Below are 23,789 nucleotides of genomic sequence, written 5' to 3'. Positions count from 1 at the left end.
GTCTCTTGTTATCCTGAAACAGGGTGATTTTAACTTGATTAAAATCTGGAGAGAAATGATTTAATTACGGGGGAAAATGGAGATACTTTACATGTTGATGTGAGGAAAGTGCCTTTTTGTTCAAATGCAGTGCTGATATCCTCCAAATGTCAGGGGTCAGGACACGTGGTGAGCTCGTTTCACATGAGCCGCAGTGAGCCTGGTTGGGTCTGCGTCGAGGTTAAGCCTCACTGAACCTTCAGTCGAATTCCATAGGAGTCTTTATTTCAAGCAGCACCTGAGATTTGCTGTGGAATTACTGCCCAAGTGCCAAATTCCCCCAATAGATGCTTCTGATCCACCTGTCAACGAGTGTTGATGTTCGGAGGTTCACTGACTTCAGTGTCTTTCAAATTCTTTCCTTTCTTCTCTTGCTTCTCCTGCTCAAAGCCGAAACTGTGAATCCTCAACATATCAACCATGGCAATATGTGCACAATGTCTAAAGCTGATTTTTGGGAAACAATGTATCCATGTTGATATTTCCATTTTATAGTGTACCTGTGTCCCATTTTTGCTTTCTGCTATTTCAAATCATCTCAAAACATTTACATTTTACATACTAAAAAAGCTTCAAATGATAATGTTTCCACATCTGGACATACCCAGAGGTTTATTGGTGGCACCCATGAACTGATCAACAGGTGACTGTTACAAAAACCAATTCTGACCTTATTACTGAAACCGACCAGCAGAGGGTCACAGGCCTCCACTGCAAAACCACTTTAATGCATCCATTGTGCCAACAGAAACTGTGTTGACCAGTTCATCATTAAGTCATCACGTATGTGAGGTCGGACCAGAGTCCAAATGAGATGTCTTACATGGTAAGGATCGTGTACATTATTTGAATCTTTCTTTTGACCAACACTCCCTCAAAGGAGCTGCGCTATACGTGGCCCTGTTGCAGAAAATCAGCAAGAAATGCTCCGTTAATTTAGTTCAAATAGAAAAGACCCGGCGGCTTCTTCCAGGGATGCGAAGCATGTAGAATCATAATTTCTCTTACACACCAAGGGAAAGGCAGCGCCTCACTAGAATAAAATGCAATCATTCATGTACAGAATCAAACTATATCTATACATAAATTTCTAATTGTCACCAGGTGGGGTGTTTTAAACAATTGAAAGACACTTTTAGAAATATAAGTTGGATCAGCTTAGGTATCTGCACCATTTATTGAGAATTCATCAGGGCGCCATTATGTTGTGTCCTGTGAGATCAGTGAGCCCTTCCCCCCGATTCACAATGTCCTTTAGCTTTCATACCAGAACACACAACAAATACAGAACCAATCCAAACTTTTCTTCCATGGGGTATTAGTTATCATGGCACTGTGTTTTTCTCCAAACATTCTTGATTTTTTGACTTCATGACGCAGGTTGGATCTCCTGTACGGCTCCCATCGTACGCCAGAGGGAACGCGTGGTCCATTGCATTTTGGTGAAGCTCTCTTCAACAGAAATGGCTGCAGAGACATCTAGTGGCTGCCTCTAGTTGCGTTAGAAAAGCAGATGTTTGGTTTTGCGTCACATGCATTTTATGTAGCATTTACCAGGACAAAAAAGGGAGAAACAAGCAGAATTCTGTAAATATTTATTTGCAACATCACAAGGAATACAGAGAAGGATAAAGTGCTTTCATGATTTTCTTCGTTCTCATTGAGGACAATAGTTTGCTTAGTCCATCTTTATCATTAGAATTATACAAAGCAGCAAGTAAAGATAACAAATGATCTCTTACACTGCATTACATCTAGATTGTATTTTGCTGGCTCCCCATTTGTACCAATGTTAAAATATAAACTACTTCACACAAATTCAAAACCGTTTAAACAGCTGTGTTTTATTAGGATCTGAGCACAGATGGAACTATTGGCCCTAACAATGGCTCCTTTAGTTGCATCTGTAAAACGGTATCAGTCAGCCATTCCCTCTTTCACAGGATAACAATACCAGGCCGAGATTTTGGAAGCATCAAAAATAAGCTTTTAATTTAGGAGCACTCACAAAAAGCTTGTATCTTTGAACAGTTAAATATTAGCCTACAAAATACTTACATATACATTTTATAGATTATACGGTACATCTGTCTGTACTTCATCAGTATTTATATCACATTTATGAATAAATAGATCTTTAGAAAATGTTAAATATAACATCAAATTAGCTGGCAGTGTATGTAAGTGTTCCTAGATTTCAGCAAGTGTCGCATGGAAGCTTCTAAAAAATGTCGATCTCACATTCATATTGATTGATTGAAAACCCGAAAAACTTAAAAGGAACAAAAAAAATAAAAGTCAAGAATGAGAGTTGTAGGGTTCATGACTCTGAAGGCAGTGAGTGCACGTAAGAGTGACCAGTATACTGCACAACAAAATCAACAGCAGTTTCTCATAAATAAAGGGAGGATTTCTTATGAATTACTGGAAAAAGATTATACCAAAAGGACAGTCTCACAAATGTGCAAAAGGTTGGTGTCGCAGGGAACTATCGCAGGATTAATAACATGGAGATTTTAAAGCATCCATTGAGACTTGGATCTTTCTCGAAATCAACCATTTAAACCGTGACCTCATATCTCTTCAAAAAGGAGAAGAACTACCTCTCATAAAATATCTTGTTTCCATCCACAAAACAATGGATCTTGTATAAATTAGTCCTTTAACTATGAAAATGTACAAACATTCCAAAATATTACTTAAGTTTGTTACAAAAGCCAGGTCAGGTCACTGTCTACAGTCTGGTTGGTGATTTTGGGCTCTCTTAAGTTTTGCAGTCGCATGTGCCAAATGTTATTTAGCAATGTGTACTTTTTTGTCATTTCTAATCTCCTTGAGAAGAAAAAAACCCCAAATATGAATGTTAAACAAACACACAAGGCAAAAGGGGTTTTAAATTCTGAACATGCAAATGCAAATTTCACCAATCATAACCTTCGCCTCAACTCACTGAAGAAGAATTGGAAAGGATTTGCAGTGAAATATAAGAGGGACAAAGATCTTCAGATGTCTTGCTCACTCTTATAGGACACTGGATCAAGAGGGATTGCAGTCTGTAGGATGTCAAACTCCATCTGGTTGTTGTCCATGTCCAGAACACACATGACGCTGTGACTGCCCGGTGTCACTGTCGCTGTGTCCTGGAACTTATTTTGAAAGTCTACAGACACTGAAGTCCTCCTCTCTTCTGCCCTCTCCTTCCCCAAGATCTGGCAATCGAAGATTTCATCCTCGTCCTCCCCGCAGCTCAATGCCACCTCGTTCTCGTAACAAAAGGCGCTCAGGGATCTGGGGATCAAGTCTTGGTTGGATATGTAGGCCGAGGCGGGAGAAGCGGCGGATGAGGCCCGACTGGCGACCTCGTCAAGCTCCTTGGCGCTGAGGTGGGGCGTTGACGGCACCTCGTAGGTCTTGTGGAAGCGAGAGAAGTCTACCTTGTAGCGGTCCCGGTCCTCATAAATCACAGGCTCAAACCTATGACCCCAGAAAACCTCTCTGGCAAGGTAGGAGCTGCGGAACTGGGTGGTCATGGCCGTGGCCTCCACCATCCCCTCTAAGATGACGACAATCTCAAAGTCATCTGCCTCAAGATCAGCTTGACTCAAAGTGTACAAGGGGCTGTCTTTGTCTATCTGGTGGATTATGACCAGTGGAGACACTAGAAACAGTCTGTCAGTTCCCTCGTCATAGCCCACATTGAGGTCCATCTGCTCCAAGGGGATGAACTCCCCCTCAGCTGTGACGTAGGACCGTATGAGCTGGGCACGGACATGAGCCTCCACAATGTGGCTCTTCCGCAGGTTGCCTACCCTCCACATGAGGCACAGCTTGCCATCACGCAGGGCGATGACAGCATTTTTGGAGAACACGAGGGTCCGGTTCCTCTTCTTTGGCCGCGCCATCTTGGCCATGATGGTGCCGACCATGAAAGAGTCAATGATGCAGCCCACGATGGACTGGACGACCACTGTCATCACAGCGACGGGGCACTCCTCGGTGACGCAGCGCCAGCCGTAACCAATGGTGGTCTGGGTCTCCATGGAGAATAGGAGTGCCCCGACAAAGCCGCGGACATGCAGTATGCAGGGGATCCTTTGTGTCGCCCCGCCAGATGTGTGTCCAGAAGGGGGCCCGGGCAGCCCCGCCACCGCCATCCCATCACCACTCGCTTCTGGTTGCCCCTCAAAGTCCCCATGCACCAGGGAGACACTGTAGAAGATGATGCCGAAGAAAAGCCACGAGACCAGGAAGCTGGCGCAGAAAATAAACAGCAGGTATCGCCAGCGGATGTCCACGCATGTGGTAAAGAAGTCAGCAAGGTAGCGCTGCCTCTTCTCCTCCATGTTGGTGGACAGAACATTGCATTGTCCATCCTTCTTTACAAACCGACTCCGTACTTGGCTGGAGCCCCTTGTCAGAATCTTTCCGTTGTAGTTGTTCATTCCTCCTTGTCCACTTCTGCAGGGCGCGGCAGCAGAAGCTCCCAACTTCCTACCACTGTCTTCTGTCTACACAGCAAAATGGACAGACTCAAATTAACACTATTGGAGTTAATTTTAAGACTTTTAAAGGGTCCTATGGGGTCCACACTCCACAGTGTCAATGTAACACTTTAACGTGTTGTCATTTTAACACTGTTATAGAGGTCATTTGAACTCTTATAAAGTTGAAATTTAACAATACTCAAGCGTTTCTCAACACCAGTGGGTAGTGAGTTATATTGACTCTGTGTTAAATCAACACTCAACGAAGTGTTACAATTTAACTCTGAATAAGTGTCAAAATAAATCTGCTCAGTCCTTTAGCTGATGCTTTTATCAAAAGCAACTTATATTGCATTTTTAACACATGGGGTTTACATATTGCTCAGTGACACTTCAACATGGAACATGGGAAAGCCAGGGATCAAACCAACAACCCTGTGGTTCCTGGTGCACCCTCATTAATCCATGCACCACGTCACATGGAGTTAAGCCTGATACCAACAAGTGTGACACTGTACAGTTACATTTCAACCCCATCAAAGAGTTCATTTAACTCTACTAAGTGTTGTAAGTGAATGTGATCTTGACACTGGATGATGACTCCAGCTCTTTAGTACAATTTACTCTGTAAGAGTTGAATCAACTTTTTGCAGTGTGATTTCAACTCTGAACTTCAACACTTTTTCCTAACACCAGAAAATGCTGCTGTGTATGCGTGGCGGGGCGTGTGCAGTCCAATGTTGAGGGAACTGTGGCCGCTATGGATCTTCTGACGTGCCACCTGTCAGGCCAACAGATAGGAGGAGATTAGGATTCAAAAAGCATCATGCAAATAATTGTATACGCAAAATATAGAAACCGTTTATAGAGCCTGATCCCTGTGTCCTTCCTGTGGGACCATGGCACCCAAGGACATAATGCACAGTCCCACTGGCAGAAACAATAAGATAATACCTTCAGGGACACAAAGGTCAGCAGCAGTATCAAATAGGAAACCGCCTCTTAGTTTAAGGGAGAAAGGCTTCTATGAACTGAGTGATTAAAGACAAATTTAATTCCCAATCCCAATTTCCTAATCTACTCAAATTGACTCCCGGTCACCTTAGTGTGTCAATCAACCTAACCTGCCTCTCTTTCTGTAACATGGAGGATTAGCTTCTGGGAAGGTGAGTTTAACTACGTGGGAAGGATTGCCGGTTATCACAGATTACAGGATTATATCTGAGTCAGTGTCAGAGAAACCGTTTTGAGATGGACCAATAAATACGTGACCTTTTATAAAAAAATTAACAATGACACCCTTGTTCAATCATTCATTAGCTCACATAAGGAGAGGTCTGTTGTTTTTTTCTACCATATATTTTCCCATGCAGTTCATTTTCAATTATTGTGCCGTGGAAGTACATTTTACAGAGAAAGAAGACAATGAGAGAGTTGGAACAACTGTGTTAAATACTAGGACAAAAGGAAACAAAAACTATGACACATCCAAACGCTGACAGCAGAGGTGGTATAAAATAAAAATATTGTTATCGAGGCAGGCCTATAATGTGCATACTATTCAAAGTTCAGCGTATTGATGACCATTAATAACAACAGCCTCAGTCTTCTTGTTCCCTTATTGCGCAATCTGTTGCAGCTGCCTGAAGCTGGTCAGGACGGCGTAGGACGGCTTTGGCCTCTCTGAGGATGTGCTCGCTGTAAATATCCCTGAGCCTGACTCACCCCAACAGGATCACAGAATGTGCCAGCCGATTCTTACCGGCTGAGATTTCTACAGGAAAACTAATAGTTTCTGTAAAGCATCTGTTATAAGGCCCTTTGATTCACACATCAAATTGATTAATATATATATATATATATATATATATATATAGCCAGTGCAAAAGATTCACACTCTGTTGTGACAAATTAACAGTAACACAGGGATGCTGGACATCAGGAGCAGATTTAGGCCTTTATAAAAATCCAAAAGGAGCACATAATAAGATAAAGAATTTAAAAAGTACTATTGGCATCTGAGGATTGAATGGGTCACCTGTTGAACTTGTTCCCATGGCACCATGTCCTGCTCCCAAAAGTCAGGTCACCGCTAAGAAGGTATGCTTGTACCACTAAGAAGACCACTGCAGGACAGAGAAACAGAAACATCAGTCATGTGAAATCCCCCTAATCTAACCCTAATCTAACACTTCATCTAACACTCAATCTAACACTTGCAAAACATTCCCTTAGCTTTGATGAAAACTCAAATGTTCATTGCATTTCATCTCATTATATGATGTGTGTTTGTGACTCTAGTCGTGAGCTGGAGATGTGCATGATTAGACTCTACGCTTTAGACTGTCTCTTGAGAACAGTTGTATGTGGGTGTAAGTGGCGGTTTCATGTACATGATGGAAACATCTGGTATTTGTAATTATAGACAAACCAAAGGGTTGTGTTGTGTTACACCAGAAGAAACCTTGCATCTTCAACATGAGCCCAGCATAAGTGTTTTATCATTACATGAACTGTCTGTCCTATCTTTCCTTTATAAAAACGTGTGCCGTAAAGCAAACAGTAAATCCAAGTGGAAGCCTGCAGGGATCGCTGTTTGTTTTGTACTTAATGCATTTTAAAGGGAATAAACTCGACGTAAAATCACTGAACATCATGAAGCACCGTTTTTGTTGTTTTTTCTCTGTCCCAAGACACAAAGCTGAAAATAATATCCCACAACCTCTGAGTTTCTCTTAAAGGAAAATGCAACCAGCTCCATCATCAGTGTTGTCTCCTGCTCAGTGGAAAGATCTTATAACCTGTAGTGATAGCAGGAGAGACGCAGCGGCGATATGAATTAGGCACACACGATACAAACCAGTTAATGGTCACCATGCAGGTAAAAGTGGGACCTTCAGTGAAGCCGGTTGCCATGGAAACACATCTCCTGTGGCATTTGGGGAACAGAGAGCAGTGGAGAGAGGCACCAGAGACATTGTAGTAAAAAGGGGGCGAGAATATAGTACTAAGTGCTCTCATAACACGTATGAGGAGGGAGGCAGAGGGGGGAGGAGCGAATGTGCAGCAATGCAACTTTAAATAGATTCTGAATGCAGGACAAGAGGTGACTCTTCTCTTTGATCCATATTACTGAGGGACAATGCAGATAAGGCTGAAAGACATCTGTTGGGACTTGGGTCAAGAAAGCGTTCTCGAAAAGCTCTTATGTTCCTAATGATTTGACCTATAGGACGCAGAGAGAACGATGCGTTTACCAAATACAGAAGGATCTGATTAACATTTTACAAAGTGGATGTCTCTTTTGAGACATTGCATTTGGTTGTATATATTGGATTGGAGATTTTTGAGTATTATGTCTTGGCGTTTTGTTATATTAGAGCAATATCCATTAATAGAAGGATAATTAAAATTGAAATGACTCACTCTTCTCTAATCTTAACACTTGCAGATGTATACTTATAATCTGTGTCCTTGAATTAAGAAAGGTGGAGTCACCTCCTGGACATTTCATGACTGTGAATCCCAAAAGAGATGGGGGAAGAGAGCAATTTATTTATTCAATAACTTCCGTTATTGAACTTCCCGAAAAGCCTTTTGTAATCTCCCATCATTAGACGCAGTATTATGTCTGCCACTACTTCAACAAATTGTACCTGAACGGTAATGTCTGGAGGATATGGCAGCTGAGGTAACTGTGCATGTCGGTCATGTTTATGCTGTTGCTTTCTGTCGTAACTGGTCACAGAAAAGAGCAATTTAGCCTCCCTGTCAGTGAAAGGTTTGTGTATTGATTGTGTATTGCATTCAAAGGCAAATTATGTAACCTCAACAGGATTTTTTTTCTGAATCTGATTGTCAGGATGATGAACTACTGGCAGAATATTCTTGTTATATAAATTCTGTCTATCAATGGAAGCACATGTTTGCAAAACATCAGTGATATAATTCACCCAAGTGAAGGACCTGCTGAGTCTAAAGGGACTGAGGCCTTTGTGTTGGGATGCTGGGACTGTGTGACTGTATTCACCTCTGACCAGGTCCACTCTACTCTCTCTCTCCTTGTTTTTCTTTTGTAGAACCACTGCGTGTGATGTGAACACTGAGCGATACATCATTTCACCTCTGCCTGTCACGAGCCAACCCACAGAGAAGAACGATTCCCACGCCATCGCATCCCAGACAACCTCCGTGTTGGCCTCATTCCACATTTCTCCTTTTCCCATGTTGTCCATTTTTAATCTTTGCAAAACATGTTGTATTTCCCGGTTCGTGTGATAGATCATTTACATTAAAGGTCTTTAAAGTCTTTCTTTCTCAGGAGGGTCTCCTGTCTCTATCTGCAGAGATGAGCATGAGCCGGGATGCTCACGGGCACAAAGAGCCTCAGTGTAAGTTTATTTAACTCCTGCTCCATGCTGCTTTCTCAAGGTTGTCTGGATGAAAATATGAGGTTAGATCCAGCTAATTATGCAAAGTACATCAATTACATTCTCCTCAACCATCTTTATTCTAACAAAACAGATCACTTCATCCCTACGTTTTCCTGTATGGACTGTATGCACTTTTTAAAAGTAGATGAAAATGTTATTACGGAGGTTTTTTTTTCTTTTTGTACGGATTTAAGTCACAGACATTAAAGGGTCTGATTATTTATACATTTATTTATCTGTTGGAGAGTAAAGATTTCTGTTAAATTTAACAAAAATATTAGTAAACTACTCAATTGCGGAAAAGCTGGAAACCAACAGGACTTCATATAACAGTTGATCAATAGCTGCACCCTATTTCCTAGCTTCAGTCTGTACAGTGCTTTTATATCATGTCTAATACAGAAACTACAACTGTAGCTTAATGTCTGTCATCTGGAGTGCAAAGCTGTGACAAATAAAGAAACTTAATCCAACAACATGGTGCATGTCTCCTGATACTGAAATACAATTTGAACATAAATGACACTCACCTTGCAAAGGAGTTGTTGTGCTCTGTCACTTGTTTGTAGGTTTCAAAAATCCCTGTTCCAGGCAACAAGGACCCACATCCCAAAGCACAGGTTCTCTCTCCCCTCTTCAGCCGTCCTCTTCATGGCTTCCTTGAATCCCTGGTTGTCCTCTGCTGCTTCCAGCGCTGACTCTAATCCTGTCCGTGCTCTCTCTGCACTCGCATACCGCAGGCTGAAAAAGCTGTGTCAACCCCCCCTCTGCACAGCATGGGTGAGGAAATGAGGGAGCGATGGGGGAGGAGAGGAAAAGTAGAAGAGAAATAGATCCATTTAAGACAAAGAGAGCAAAGGAGAGGAGTTGGCTACAGGGGGGGCTGCCACTTTGTCTCTGCACCGTCATCATGTGTAGGTGTGGAATTTTGCCCGATGTGCCCATGAAAGCCAGCCAGAGCTTGTTTGAGTCATGATTTCTAGGCTGACTCTCTTCGAGGAGGGATGATAAAGTTCAGGTGAGAGACACAAGGAACACGGGGGCCTGGAAATGCGGTTGAGTGTCCGTCATAGTTAGAAAAGTGGGAGCTTTAGAGATACCTTTGTGAGTGAATATCAGAATGGTGCCTCTGAAACGACATTCTAATTCTTGAGGGCCCTTTGGTGTCGAGCAGGGCCGGCCGTGTGTTGGGTTTTGGGGGAGCCTCTCGGGCCTCGTTTGCGGGAACCACAAATAAATAAATAATAAATTACACTTGCCATCTACAACCCTGTGTTTCTCCATTTTTGTCATGGCCCAATAGCGAGACAATCACCATTAGAGGTTTTATATAAAGTTACTTAAGAAGTGCCTAAACAATCTTAACGTGTGGTGCTCTCATGTTCTGCTGGCTTTTTAAGATTGAAATAGTTTGATTCAGGATTTCTTTATCCAGAATCCACAACGACTATTAGGAAAGATGACTTGAGCCAAACCTCCAGCCCAACAACAGAGCGTGGAGGAAGCACTCCTTCCTCCACTCTCTGAATTATAGGGCAGAGGGAAACCTCTTTTCTAATTCTCTCTTTGAACAGCGATGTGGGTGCACATCATGACAGATTCATGAAGAGGAACATGGGGGTGGACAGACTCACAGCCTTGTAACAATGAGGGGAACCGTAAACACACGGGGGGGGAGGGTCTTTCTGTAATTACTCTCAAAGAAGACACAGAAACACGGGGGAGAAGGATGAGGTTGAGGGTTCCAGACTGATCCCACGTTCCCTCAGATCAGCATCTGAGGAGGAAATGACCAGGCAGACGGGCCGTGTGTATGTGTATAAATAGCTATTAATCGGGCATTAGATCCCACAACCTACTGCTCAGCAGACAGTCAGCTCGGTCCAAAGGATGTTCTCTACAGTGGATTTGTAGGCAATTAATAAAGTATCTCTTTGTTTCATATGTTAAATTGTCTGTTCCTTTTTCTTTCTCCCTTCTTCCTTACTCAGTTCATGGTTTTCACATAAGATGAAGATGTCTGCTTTAGAATGAGACTCTACATGGACAACCTGTTGCCTTGTGCAGGAGGCTTCAGGTGCAGTTTACGTGGGCTGAAAGCCTTTCTTCTGGTGCCCTGTGCTTAAATTACTTCATTAAACGCAAGAGTAGGATGTACGGGAGCAGGACGTATGCGATGTCAGAACCACCATTTTTGGGTTTGGAGGGAGGACGCAGGGGGGTCGGCGGAAACGGTGGATTTGGGTTTTCTACTGTGACTCAAATAAAAGAATTGGGAAAGGGAGGCAGGTGGATCGTACATTGAGACGGTGTAAAGTATTTTAAAACACTGAAAAGCAAGAGAACAATGCCACAAGCCCTCACTGGGTAAAAGAAACATGATGAGAGACGGTACTCCACCACACAAGTATTATATTAATTCTTAAGAATCTGCTCAATTTGAATAACAATAACATAAATAGAAACAGCTCATCACACGCTGTTCTATGTGGGATGGAATATTTTAGAATTACAACTTGTCACAAATATTTATTCATCATCTACAGTGAAACACCATCATCCAGAGTTGATTAAAGAAGTAAATCATATATTTATTTATGAAGCACACATGAAAAGGATAGCAACAATGAACTAAATAAAAATGCATAATGAATAGAAGACGGGTACAGACGATAATGTTTAAGGTTCAAAGATAGGAACTGGAGAAAATATAGTACAAAATACTTCTGGGATAAGATCCTTCATTGCGATCTGATGAAGGAATGAATTCCCTAAATCAGAATTTGACTAATTAGGGTCCTCGCTACGATTAGTCCGAGAGGTACTTCTTCCCACTTTTTGTGAATGAAAGTATGGTGTGTTGTTATATTCTGCTCTTTTAAAAATAAAAAGCAAAAGGAGAAGAGTATGTACAAATAGTCACATACATTTCTTTTATACATTTTCGAAAAAAAAAAAATCATCTGGGAAAAAATCATAAATCAAAAATTGTGTATACAAAATGGATTTTTATACATGAAATATTGAATACAGCTGTTGGAAAGGGAGCGTTGGTTATATCATTATCAAGCAATCGGGATATGATTGACAGTCATTTAGCTTCTCTCTTCTCTGTGTACAAGTCTGCAGTCGTAGTTTATAACTCACCCTGATGCATGATGGTCCATGATGGTCCCCTCCACTGTTACCATCTGTGGGCCCCACTCCGCTTTTTCCTGTGACCTTGGATGACCTCGGGGCACATAACATAAGAGAGCAGTCTTGAATGTGTTCTTAGGGCACATTGGTTTTGTGTGGCCTTCCTGACCACGTAGATAACAGATGGGCACCTTCCTCGGATTCTTTAGAGGAAGAAGAAGGAGGTTCTCCAACAGACTGACCGGCACTGGGGAGATTTCTCTGGGTTTGCTGGGGAAGATGATCCCTGCTGGCTTTCCACACCCAAGGGCTCCTCTTCCATGCAGCCACAAACACATCAGCCTTAGGTCATGCTCCCGCATCCAAACCTGGAGTCAGGAGAAAGCATGCTCACATATTCTTCCAGATTTAAGATTTTACCAACTTCCTCCCCTGATTTACATTTTGGCTGAATCCACTTCCTGTAAAGTTCCTTTAAGCGCACATATAACTCTTTAGGGCTCTCATCAGGTTCAACATCCAAAGAACAAAACGGTTGTCTGTACGTTTCTAGATTAATGTCATATTTTTTTAAGATGGCTCATTTAACCTCCTCATATTCAAGGGAATCCTCAACATCCACATGAACGTAAGCAGCTCTGGCCTTACCCCTCAAAGAGGAATTAAACAAAAGGCCCAATCCTCCTTCGGCCAGCGGCAAACAGCTGCAATTCTTTCAAAAGTGATCAGGAAGTGTTCAATGTCATCAGCATCAGATAAGTTAAACCTGAACCTGACCTGCATCATGGTTTTCTGAGAGATTTCTCGGGCCGGTAGTTGACTGAGACAGGAGACGGCCCTTCCTCATCATCTGGCACTTCCCAGGCGTCCCCAGCAGGCAGCAGAGGATTAGGGGTTGGAGTTGTACCAGCCTGTCCCTCCAGTTCCAACAGACTGAACTGGTGTTGAAGTCTTGGTTCCTGTGGCTTTCTGGAGCATCAAGTCTTGTCAAGTCTGCCCATGTGGGCTCTCTGCTCCCAGGCTCCATATAATCCTCTATCACTCCATCCTGCATCTCTCTTGCTTCCTGGAATACTTCCTCGTGTTGCTCCGCCAAAGCAGGCTTTGAGGCTGCTTTCCGTCCCCGGCTCACAGAGTTTCTCCATCTCAGGGACAAGAGGGGAGCGAGAGAAAGAAAAACTATATATTGGGAAACTATGCCCCCCTACTGGCTATATCCCACTTATGACACCACTTGTGAGGAACCAAGGGATGAGGCTCATAGAAATATGTCCCAGAAATAGACAAGAAACCCTAAAATAAATTCAATTCAATTCATTTTATTTTGTAGAGCCCAAAATCGCAAATTACTAATTAGCCTCAGAGGGCTTTACAGTCTGTACACATGCAACATCCTCTGTGCCCAAACCCTCACATCGGCACAGGAAAAACTCCCCAAAATATGAAAAAACCTTCAATGGGGAAAAAAGGGAAGAAACCTTAGTGAGAAGGTCAGAGGAGGATCCCTCTCCCGGGATGGACAGACTGACATGGATGTCATGTGTACAGAATCAACCATGTAAAGGATGTACAATACATTCAACTCCTCTAACTGAAATGATACAAGTAATTGCAAGTAGCAGAACAGGTGTACAGCAGGACCACTGCAGGGACAACCTCCATCAGATAGAACCTCCATCAGGTAGAACCTCCATCAGATAGAACCACCATCAGATAGAACCTCCATCAGATAGAACCACCATCAGATAGAACCTCCATCAGATAGAACCACCATCAGGTAGAACCTCCATCAGATAGAACCACCATCCACAGAGGCGAAAATAAAGAGGAGAGAAAGAAAAGACAGTTGAGAATGGATGGTTCATGATCCAGCCCAAAAGAATAATGTATTGCATCGATTGTAGGACGTTAAAGGGTCTCTTTTTTTGTACAAGTAATTCCACAGTGGAAACAATAAAGGACCATAAAGTTTCCGTTGGCCATGTCAAAAGTTTTGAGAGACAACAAAGTGTTTAGGTTCCTGGTTCTCATGAAGTCGGAGGAGCTTTACACACTTGCAAATGTGTTAAATATCCTTGTAAATAAATGCTTTGCTACTTGTTAAAAGCCAAATCCTTTCATGTAATGATTTTTCACATGTCATTTATATCAGCTCACACAAACACTTCATCCATTTGTTCCCGGCCCCTCTGTTAAATTTTCGAACTCATTGTGGCCCGCGAGTCCAAAAGTTTGCCCCCCCCCCTATAGACCGATCCTAGGAGGGACACCTAATGGACAAGCTAAGTACTGTAAGCTAGACTATTATGCAGTTGTAGACAAAACACAGGGGGTCTGGCCCTGAGACAGGAAAAGAAACTATTAAATGTGACTAAAACTAGACTAAAATGTAATTAGTTTATGTCGACTGAAACTAAGATGGACTAAAATTACTAAATGTGACTACAACTAACATGCATTTTTGTTAAGATTAAGACTAAATCGAAACTAGCTGCCAAAATAACACAAATGTAGATGTAGTTCCTTGTTGTCAAGGTGTGAGGAACCAAGCAACCAAGGAACGAGGGTCATAGAAATATTTCCCAAAAATACAGAACAGAACAAACTACACACAAGCATCTGACCTCCCAAGTCAAACATCAGCGACACATTTATACAAACGGACTAGTCCACATTAACACAAAGGAAAGACAAAAACCACAAACTTCACAATACAACAACACAAATCAATAACGAGGCAAGTTATATAACTGCACTAAAATTAAGTGTATATTTTAACATAACTAATAAATCCAATAAATGGAACAAGAAATTAGAAATGAATATACCAACACAAACCGTTCAACTCCCCGCCACAATTAATCTGCGGCTTGGTCGGAACTAAAGTTTCAGTTGAAGCGGCGCGTCGGTCGTTAATTCACGCGGACCCAACGGAACCAGCCCATCATCATCTGAAGCTCCAAACGCGTCTGTTACTGACAAATACATGTATGAACAGAACTATTGAGAGCATGAAATAAAATGCTAAACAATGTGCAAGACAAATTGCAAGAAATATTAATCGGTGTTTGTATGTACGTGCGTGCGTAACGTCACGTGTGTGGCTGCATCCGGGCCATCTCACAAGGCAACATCACTCCATTCCAGGCGGCTGACGTCATAGAAAGTGATGTCACTGGCTTTGATGCCCTGATCTGAAAAACATTCCAAACGTCATCACTTCTTCCCTGCGATTCTTCAGGTAGACAGACATTCTCTTGTCGGTAAATCAGTTCATTGGCTCATAATCCTTTGAACAATACAACTGTTTTTAAGTTGTATCGCGTACACGAGTATTTTACCCAACATTTAAATCAAAAAGGTGAAATGGCTGAAGCAAACGCCTTTTTACACGAGGGACCATCAGCGTCAAGTAGAAGGTTCAGTGCAGATGATATGAGCCTGCCGGAGATCTCCAACGTTCTCAAGACTCTTCGCTTGAAAATTCACATGAGCGCAATAAGGGTTGCAGGGTGGGAATCATTAAAGGTCAAAAATGATAAATTTGAACAGCACAGAAAGGAGGAAGCTGTTGAAAGAAGAAAATGTGAAACCCTTCAGAAAGAGGTGAAAACTCTTATTGATGAGGTCAAAAGTCATCAATATTTTGATCAAATCTACCAAAGGGAAAAAACATTACATGAAGAAACGTCCTCTAAATATCAAAGACTGCAAGTAGAGCTGGTAAAACAGAAGAAACAACTGAAGGTCATAAAGAAAATGGAGGCAGACACTGAATTCATGGCAAAAGAGAACTACGAGCACGACAGTAGAATTAAGTTCCTTGAGACTCAACTGAAAAAAGTATCGGATGAGTTTAAAAATGTCTCCCATGTTAATAAAACGCATGTCGATCAGCTTAGAGTAAAAAAGGACACTATACAATCTTTGCTGACTTCCTTGGAAACCACTGAAACTACGGGTCGCTTGGATTATGAGGCTCTGCAATGTCAGAATAATGAGCTGAACAAGAAGATAAAGGACTTAAACATACAGGTTCCAGCACTCAATGCACAAATAGAGAAAATCAACGCGAAATGTGTAGACCTGTCCTCTGAAAATAAGGTCCTAGAGCAGAAACTCCAGCCTCTGATCCAGAAAGTGAAGATCCTGCACAAAGAGCGAGACAAAATAATTCCCAAAAACGACAGTTTGGAGAGAAAGAACGACTGTTTAAAACAGCAAATCCAGGACATCAATAAACAGCTCACGTCCAAAAATCCTTTTGCGAGCGACATGGTTAAACAGAAAGTCCAGGAGAGGGTTCTGAAAGAGCAGCACCAACAGTTGATCAAGGCTCACACTGAGGCTTCCAACCAGCTCCTCAAGGAAAAAGCCTGGAAGTTAGAGTACGACCTGCTGAAAGAACAAAATGACAACTTGCAGCAAAGTAACATGGAATGGAATGAAAAGACTTTGGCTCTGATGAACAGCCTCACGGATCTGGCTGCCTGTAAGGCGAACTTCAACACAATGAAGGCGGCTTTAAAAGTGGGATTCAGAGAGAATGACAATCTAAAGAAGCAACATCGGGCCCTGGAGAAGAAGACTTATGAGGCGAAAAACAAGGCAATAACGTTACAGCTCACAATCCTGAGGGCTGAAAACTGCACCCTTCAGCAGCAGGTTGAGGAAGTGCAGAGCACCGTTCAGGGAAAGGACGCTTTGACTCGTGTCCACAAAGCCCTGCTAAAGGATAGAAACACCCTCCAGCAAAAGAAGAACGACCTTCTGAAAGAACTTCGGCAGCTCGATAAAACGGCTGCTGAAGAAGCGCCTCTGAAGGAGCTTGTTAAGGAGGTGGTGGAGGAGAACGAGGACAACAGCAGAAAAGTGGTCAATTTGAAGAACCACTTAGACTCTCTTCGCAAACGGAGGCGGGGCCGGGCCAAACACCCGAACTCCTCCGCCGAAGCCTAAAGGGCCGCTCCTTGCTCCTGCTGTGGCGTGTGGGTCAGAGGCAGAGAGCAATTTCCCCTAGGGGCCTTCTTAATGAAGGTGAACATGTTCCACGGCACTCTACTGTGCTCATGGAACATAATTAGTCGTCTTATTGACGCCGTATTGGTTTTCTCCCGGTGCTCGGGTTTACCTAAAAAATAATGTTCCACGGCACTCTACTGTGCTCATGGAACATAATAAGTCGTCTTATTGACGCCGTATTGGTTTTCTCCCGGTGCTCGGGTTTTCCTTAAAAATGACCGTACATGGTCCTCTGCTGCAGTGATCAGTTCAACCGGGTTTGAGCCGCGCACACACACAGGAGCTGTTCATCGGCTGCTGAGGGCCAGAGACAAAGCCTTCAGAGCCGGTGGTAGAACTGGTCTGCCGCAAGTGTGAAGAGAGCACTCTCCTCCATCAACCCCCGAAAAGCAACAGGCCCTGACAACATTCCAGGCCGTGTACCGAGGGACTGCGCAGAGGAGCTTACGGATATCTTCAACCCTTCTCTGAGGCAGGCTGCTGTTCCATCACATGTCAAGACCTCCATCATCATACCTGTGCCAAAGAAGCCGGCTCCATCCTGCTTCAATGACTATCGCCCTGTGGCACTGACCCCCATCATAATGAAGTGCTTTGAACGGCTAGTCATGTCTCACATCAAGTCCATCCTCCCCCCCACCCTGGACCCCTTTCAGTTTGCATACCGGGCCAAACGTTCCACAGAGGACGCAATCTGCTCTGCTCTCCACTCAGCCCTCACCCACCTGGAAGAAGCAGACTCACATGTGAGAATGCTCTTCATTGACTTCAGTTCAGCTTTTAACACTATAATCCCACAACAACTCATCTGTAAACTAGACCGGCTGGGGCTCAACACCTCCCTTTGCAATTGGGTATTGGACTTTCTCAGTGACCGACCCCAAGCAGTACGAGTCGGCAACAACATCTCGAGCAGCATCACACTCAGCACAGGGGCCCCACAAGGCTGTGTGCTCAGTCCCCTGCTCTTCACCCTGCTGACTCACGACTGCACAACAACCCACAGCACCAATCACATGGGGAAGTTTGCAGACGACACAACTCTGGTGGGTCTCATCACCAAGAACGACGAGACCCACTACAGGAAGGAGGTCAACCTTTTGACCACGTGGTGCAGAGACAACAACCTCCTGCTGAAAGACAGCAAAACAAACAAGACTTCAAGAAAGCCACAATGTACACCCACCACTGACCATCGATGGTGCTGCTGTGGAGCGAGTGAGCGGCACCAAATTCCTGGGGGTGCACATCAGTGAGGACCTCACGTGGGCCACCAACTCTGCATCACTGGCGAAGAAAGCCCAGCAGCACCTCTACTTCCTCCGCAAGCTCAAGCGAGTGAAAGCTCCCACACCGATCCTGAACACTTTCTACCGGGGCACCATTGAAAGCATCCTGACCAGCTGCATCACTGTGTGGGGCAGTAGCTGTACTGAACACAGCATGAAAGCACTGCAACGCATAGTGAACACAGCTGGTAAGATCATTGGCGCCCCACTCCCTTCCCTGAAAGACACATACGCCACCCGCCTCATCCGGAAAGCTACCTCGATTGCAAGTGACACCACCCAGTCTGTTCAGCCGCCTACCCTCTGGAAGAAGGTATAGGAGCCTCCGCTGCCGTACCACCAGACTCAGAGACAGCTTCATGGTAAATGCTAAATTCTCTCCCCTCACTCCCCCCAGCCACATCCGTCAGTCTGACACAGGGCTGAAATCCCCCCCCCCCCCCCACACCCTCTTATATCACTCGGGACTACTTTCGATTACTTGTATGTCTGACATGCAGCAATTGACAAATAATGCTACTTTTAACTTTGATCTTGATTTTTTACACTTACAAAATTCTGGGGCACACCACCAACCAAAATGACACTCTAGCACAGTACATACAAAACATATAGTTAATAATATAGTTTCTAAATGTATTTATACTCAGTGTGAAACCTGGGCCTGTTTGGATGAGCCCTAACGCCCCCGGATTTGCATATAAGAACGTGAAATGAAATAAAGTGGCATTATGAAATAAAAGTGCCATGAAATAAATATATGTGTACTTTAAAAAAAAAAACATGAAATGATTACATTTATTTCATATTTATGTATTTATTGCCTCATTTATTTAATTTTGAATAAAACGGCATTCCATACTTCTATGGGGCGCCGTTTGTAAAATGGCGCACGTTCTAAAATCCTGCACAGTTTTGGTACATTTAGCATTATTATATGAATAAAAAAAGCAGGACAATATTTACATGTAACTTTTTCAAACATTTAGAGGCAAAATTATGTAAATACATTATTACTTTACATTACATGTCATTTAGCTGACGCTTTTATCCAAAGCGACTTACAATAAGTGCCTCTGCGTGACCGCGTCATGAAGCACGTGTGAAAATTAACCAATGGCGAGCTGGTACGTCAGGCGGGGGACGCCGGGACCAGGACGCTATAACCACGCTCACCACGTCCAGGGCGCCTCATTCCCCCGCTGCCACCAAAGAACTGCTGGAGGTCCTCACCGAGCCCTGGCTCGGCAGCAGTGCAGGCGGCTTCCTGCGTGCACCCCCTCGTCGAGGCTGGGCCGTAGCGCGACACGCTCAGGGGGGCCCGCTACGGTCGGGCCTATTGTGCTGCAGGCTTTCTGTCCTCCCCCCTTCCTGAGAAGAAAAAGCGTCGGACCAGGCGAAGCTTAACCTCCTCTGCCCATTCAGAGCCCTAGACCTGTACGTCCGCAGGACCTCCCTGTGTAGGCTCTCCGAACAGCTGTTCGTGTGTTTCGGGCCCCCCAAACACTGGCGGCCCGGTAATTAAGCAGAGGATGCGCAAGTGGGTGGTTGAGGCCATCACACTTGCTTATGAATCGGCCGGCCGGCCCGCACCTTTGGCGCTACGCGACGTTTGCATGGCGGCAGGCGGCTGGTCCTCTCCCCACACGTTCGTGAGGTTTTACCACCTTGGCCTTAACGCTACACCTGGAGCACAGGTGCTCTCGTCTGAGTGTGCGTCTTAAAAAACTTCACACCACGGTCACTTGCTCGTATGGTGAGTGGGTGTAGGGTTCCCACAGCGTCACGTTCTGCCATACTCCCGGCCTGCCCGTGGCACTCTGTGCGTGGTGAATGGTCCTGCTCTTCGGGTCCCTTTATAGCATCCTGGTCCCGGCGTCCCCGCCTATGACGTACCAGCTCGCCATTGGTTAAATTTCACACGTGCTTCATGACGCGGTCACGCAGAGGCGTTCCCACAGCGTCGTGCTGGGGGGCGTGGCCACAGGGGCGTGGCTATCTCTCACATGCTCTAAAAATTGCATTTGCCGGAAGAAATATTAAACTATGTGTGTAGGGAGCAATAAAATGGTAATGTATGGTATTTTCAGAAGCTTTTATTTTGTGATGGTGCATCAGAATGTCCTGGTTATCCCCGAGTGACACCTTGGCGACGTGTACTATCTGTCTGAAGTGGAATTACTGTGTAACTATTTTTAGTTACCTTTTTTTTTTATAACCAGAAATTGACCAAAAGCAGTCTTGTGAAAGATTTTGAGGTAAACCATTCAGCTCATTTATGCAATTTTGAGAGGCTATAATTTTGGAATGACACATCAGAAGGTCCTGGTTATATGTTGAAATAAAAGGCCTAAGACCATGATAATGTCAAAGATAAAGTCCTGGCGTCGCTCCACACGGTTAACGCCCGCTGACCTGTGGACGCTTCGCCCGAAGGCCCATTTGTAACCGTCCCCCCACGTGCAAGGCTTTCATGTTTTTAATGTTTTCCTCCTTCCAAAATAGTCCTAATTCCATTTTCCACGCAGTTTGTTGCCATCTGCTGTTTAGTCAAGGCTTTATATCTTCATGATGGCTCATATCATATCAAATGTTTCCTGTTACCATCAAGCAACACACGACATGAGGTAGAACATATTGTAAAATGACGGTTCACATATTCACGACACAGGTCAACTGCATATATAACAGTGAGTGTCTCATCCCCAGACAGCCTGCGGCTTTTACTTTGAAATATCTAAGCCGGAAAAAGATACATTTGTTTGTAGCCGTTAGCATGACGCCACTTCCTGCGGTCTGAGCTGTCAGCCACGTCACCTCCCCTGAAACCACTTCCCTCCGATACAACTGGGCACACACCTGAGTGAACGGACGCACTACCTGTTCATCCTTTCAGACACGGAGCCACGAGCCGCAGCCGCTTCGGACTTCTGGACGTCGTCTTCATTTGGACGCGTGACTCGTTGCGGCTGGACAGCTCTGCCCGAAGGCCTGCGCGAGCTTTGACTTCAGTGGTTGTCGGAGCCCAAACACCATGAACGTCTTTCGCCTGGCGGGGGACGTGTCACATCTGGTGGCCATCATCATCCTGCTACTGAAGATATGGAGGTCCCGGTCCTGCGCTGGTAGGCTCAATGCATGCAGCTGTGCACGTGCACAGAGACACAGTGGCGTGTTGTTGTGTTTAGCGTGGACGTTCAGGAGATGCCGAGTGGGTCCGTGGGAAGGGCAGCGACGTGGCATGTTGACTGAGCCGTCCTGCTCCATGTGTGTCTTCACAACCATGCACATCTGCAGTGTTTGTCTCTCTTTGTCTCTGTAGGCATCTCTGGGAAATCTCAGGTGCTGTTTGCACTTGTCTTCACCACCAGGTACCTTGATTTGTTCACGGTCTTCATCTCGGCCTACAACACGGTCATGAAGGTAAACCCTGCAGCAGACCGCTTGTCGGTGATAACAATACCGTTTCACAGAGGTCACATGGTCCTTGGTGGGTGATACCAGTCAGCACTTTACACTGCTCTCAGGTGGTGTTCCTGGCTCTGGCCTACGCGACGGTGTACCTCATCTACATGCGCTTCAGGAGCACCTACGACTCTGAGAACGACACGTTCCGCGTGGAGTTCCTGTTGGTGCCGACCATCGGGCTGTCCTTCCTGGAGAACTACGCATTCACCCCGCTGGAGGTATGTGAGCACCAGGACCGTGTCTTTAGGTCACTGTGTTTTAAATTTACGTTTTACAAATGATACTCATTTGTCTCCCTCCCACCAATTCCCCCCAGATCATGTGGACCTTCTCCATCTTCCTGGAGGCGGTGGCCATAATGCCGCAGCTCTTCCTGATCACGAAGACCGGCGAGGCCGAGTCCATCACCACCCACTACCTGTTCTTCCTCGGCCTCTACCGAGCCCTCTACATCGGCAACTGGGTGTGGCGTTACCACACCGAGGGCTTCTTCGACCAGATCGCCGTGGTGTCCGGCGTCGTGCAGACCATTTTCTACTGCGATTTCTTCTACCTTTACGTCACTAAAGGTGAGTGGAGGCTCCGCCCAAGGGCTTAGAGTAGAAACTACCGTTAGAGTGGAATGAATGAAGCGGTGGAGGAAAGGGTGACTGCTGGTAACCAGAGCTGTCGGGGGGGTGAGTTTCACTTTGAGGTTTCAAACTCCCTTCTCAAGACGGGCTTTTTTCTTCCCGTTTGTCCTCCACCTGTCTGCAGTGCTTCGGGGAAAAGGAAAGATGAGCCTGCCGATGCCCATTTAAACCGGACCCCTGGACCCGCCGCAGCGCCGCACCCGATGGGACCGAACTTCCTTCTGTTTCATTTAAAATGTGTGCGCCTGAAAGTCGGCTGTGATTGGCTCGTTGTGTGTGAGTCCGGATGCAAACGCGTGCTGGTTGGGTCACACGTTTGGGGGCGTTGGTTTGTCTTTTTTTTCCTCAGAAGATGCAAATGTGACACTAGAAATTGGTCCCCGCCACCAGGAACTTAAATTAGAGCGATTAACGCGATGGAAACTGTCTTTTTACTCCGGGACTTTAGCTTTGGCAATAGTTACAATGTTGAATCCACTAATTTGTACTTATACAGATTGTGTGTAGTTTTACGTCAAAGCTCCCCAAACGTTAGTCAATCACGTTCACGTTTTAAGGACTCATGTCTTTGCTGATTTACAATAGCGAAAACGTTTCTTACTCTACCCTTTAAGTAAAGTTCATTTTATTTATGTAGCACAATATCAATAATCAAATATTTTAGGGGGGTGCACAATGTGCACATCTTCCATGAAGTGTCTTCCTCTTTGCTCGTAGGATTGACGAATTCTATGCAAACCATTTATTTCCTTATTCCTTAAGTATGTTCATGTTTGTATTTTCTCCTCTTTGTCGTCGTTCATATTTCATTGTAATTCTTTTTGGGAGGGGGGAAAAAGGGCTAAACGTTTTGTCTTGTTAAATGAATCCAAAGATTTCAGTCAAACAACATTTGTTTTCTTTGATGGGTTTTTATCTTTGACAAAAGTGTCTTTTAGAGATAAAAAAGAAATGTGACAATAAGGAAACATCTTTTTGAACTTCTGTAAAAGAATAATGTGTTTTTTACACTTGCAAATTTTTTAGTACAGTAATTGAGACCTTACCTTTATTATAACGTGTGTATTCAATTTAAAGGAGTGGTCATTGTCAATCTACATGGACAGCAACTCACCAGGATGTTTACCTTTCTGAACACACACACACACACACACATATATATATGCACAGATAATAATGCATTCCTACAGAACAGAATGGTGTGAAAGTGCTGCTGCGTTGTGCAGATGTTAAAACAGATTGATAAAAAAATAAATAAAACAATACAGCTGAGTGACATCATCC

At 44.2% G+C, this 23,789-nt stretch overlaps 2 protein-coding genes and 1 long non-coding RNA gene across 3 annotated transcripts; 1 reads left to right on the top strand and 2 right to left on the bottom strand.

The window, feature by feature from the left end:
• Positions 1–2,754: 2,754 nt before the first annotated feature.
• On the bottom strand, positions 2,755–5,099 carry LOC134102884 (ATP-sensitive inward rectifier potassium channel 12-like). Its single transcript, XM_062566110.1, has one exon. It carries the CDS (start codon positions 4,479–4,481, stop codon positions 3,042–3,044), a length of 1,440 nt encoding a protein of 479 aa, XP_062422094.1. The 5' UTR covers positions 4,482–5,099; the 3' UTR covers positions 2,755–3,041.
• A 69-nt stretch (positions 5,100–5,168) lies between these two features.
• LOC119220614 (uncharacterized) lies at positions 5,169–9,627 on the bottom strand. The gene is made up of 3 exons (XR_009957138.1): positions 9,487–9,627; positions 6,562–6,649; positions 5,169–5,304 (listed from the first exon to the last, which is right to left on the bottom strand). It is a non-coding gene; the product is annotated as an uncharacterized LOC119220614 (long non-coding RNA).
• An 11,541-nt stretch (positions 9,628–21,168) lies between these two features.
• LOC119221041 (ER lumen protein-retaining receptor 3) lies at positions 21,169–23,781 on the top strand. The gene is made up of 5 exons (XM_037477443.2): positions 21,169–21,530; positions 21,728–21,828; positions 21,933–22,091; positions 22,190–22,442; positions 22,630–23,781. Exons 1-5 carry the CDS (start codon positions 21,440–21,442, stop codon positions 22,671–22,673), a joined length of 648 nt encoding a protein of 215 aa, XP_037333340.2. The 5' UTR covers positions 21,169–21,439; the 3' UTR covers positions 22,674–23,781.
• Positions 23,782–23,789: the final 8 nt, after the last annotated feature.

Source organism: Pungitius pungitius, chromosome 12 (assembly GCF_949316345.1).
Source record: "Pungitius pungitius chromosome 12, fPunPun2.1, whole genome shotgun sequence".
Taxonomy (NCBI): domain Eukaryota; kingdom Metazoa; phylum Chordata; class Actinopteri; order Perciformes; family Gasterosteidae; genus Pungitius; species Pungitius pungitius.
This window is presented reverse-complemented; position numbering and strand designations above follow the sequence as displayed.

Bases quoted from the DNA above. Each gene is read 5' to 3' on its own strand.
- LOC134102884 (XM_062566110.1), bottom strand. From the start codon at position 4,481: ATGAACAACTACAACGGAAAGATTCTGACAAGGGGCTCCAGCCAAGTA.
- LOC119221041 (XM_037477443.2), top strand. From the start codon at position 21,440: ATGAACGTCTTTCGCCTGGCGGGGGACGTGTCACATCTGGTGGCCATC. The intron at 21,531-21,727 runs GTAGGCTCAATG...TTGTCTCTGTAG, and splicing joins GAGGTCCCGGTCCTGCGCTG to GCATCTCTGGGAAATCTCAG. The intron at 22,443-22,629 runs GTGAGTGGAGGC...ACCTGTCTGCAG, and splicing joins CTACCTTTACGTCACTAAAG to TGCTTCGGGGAAAAGGAAAG.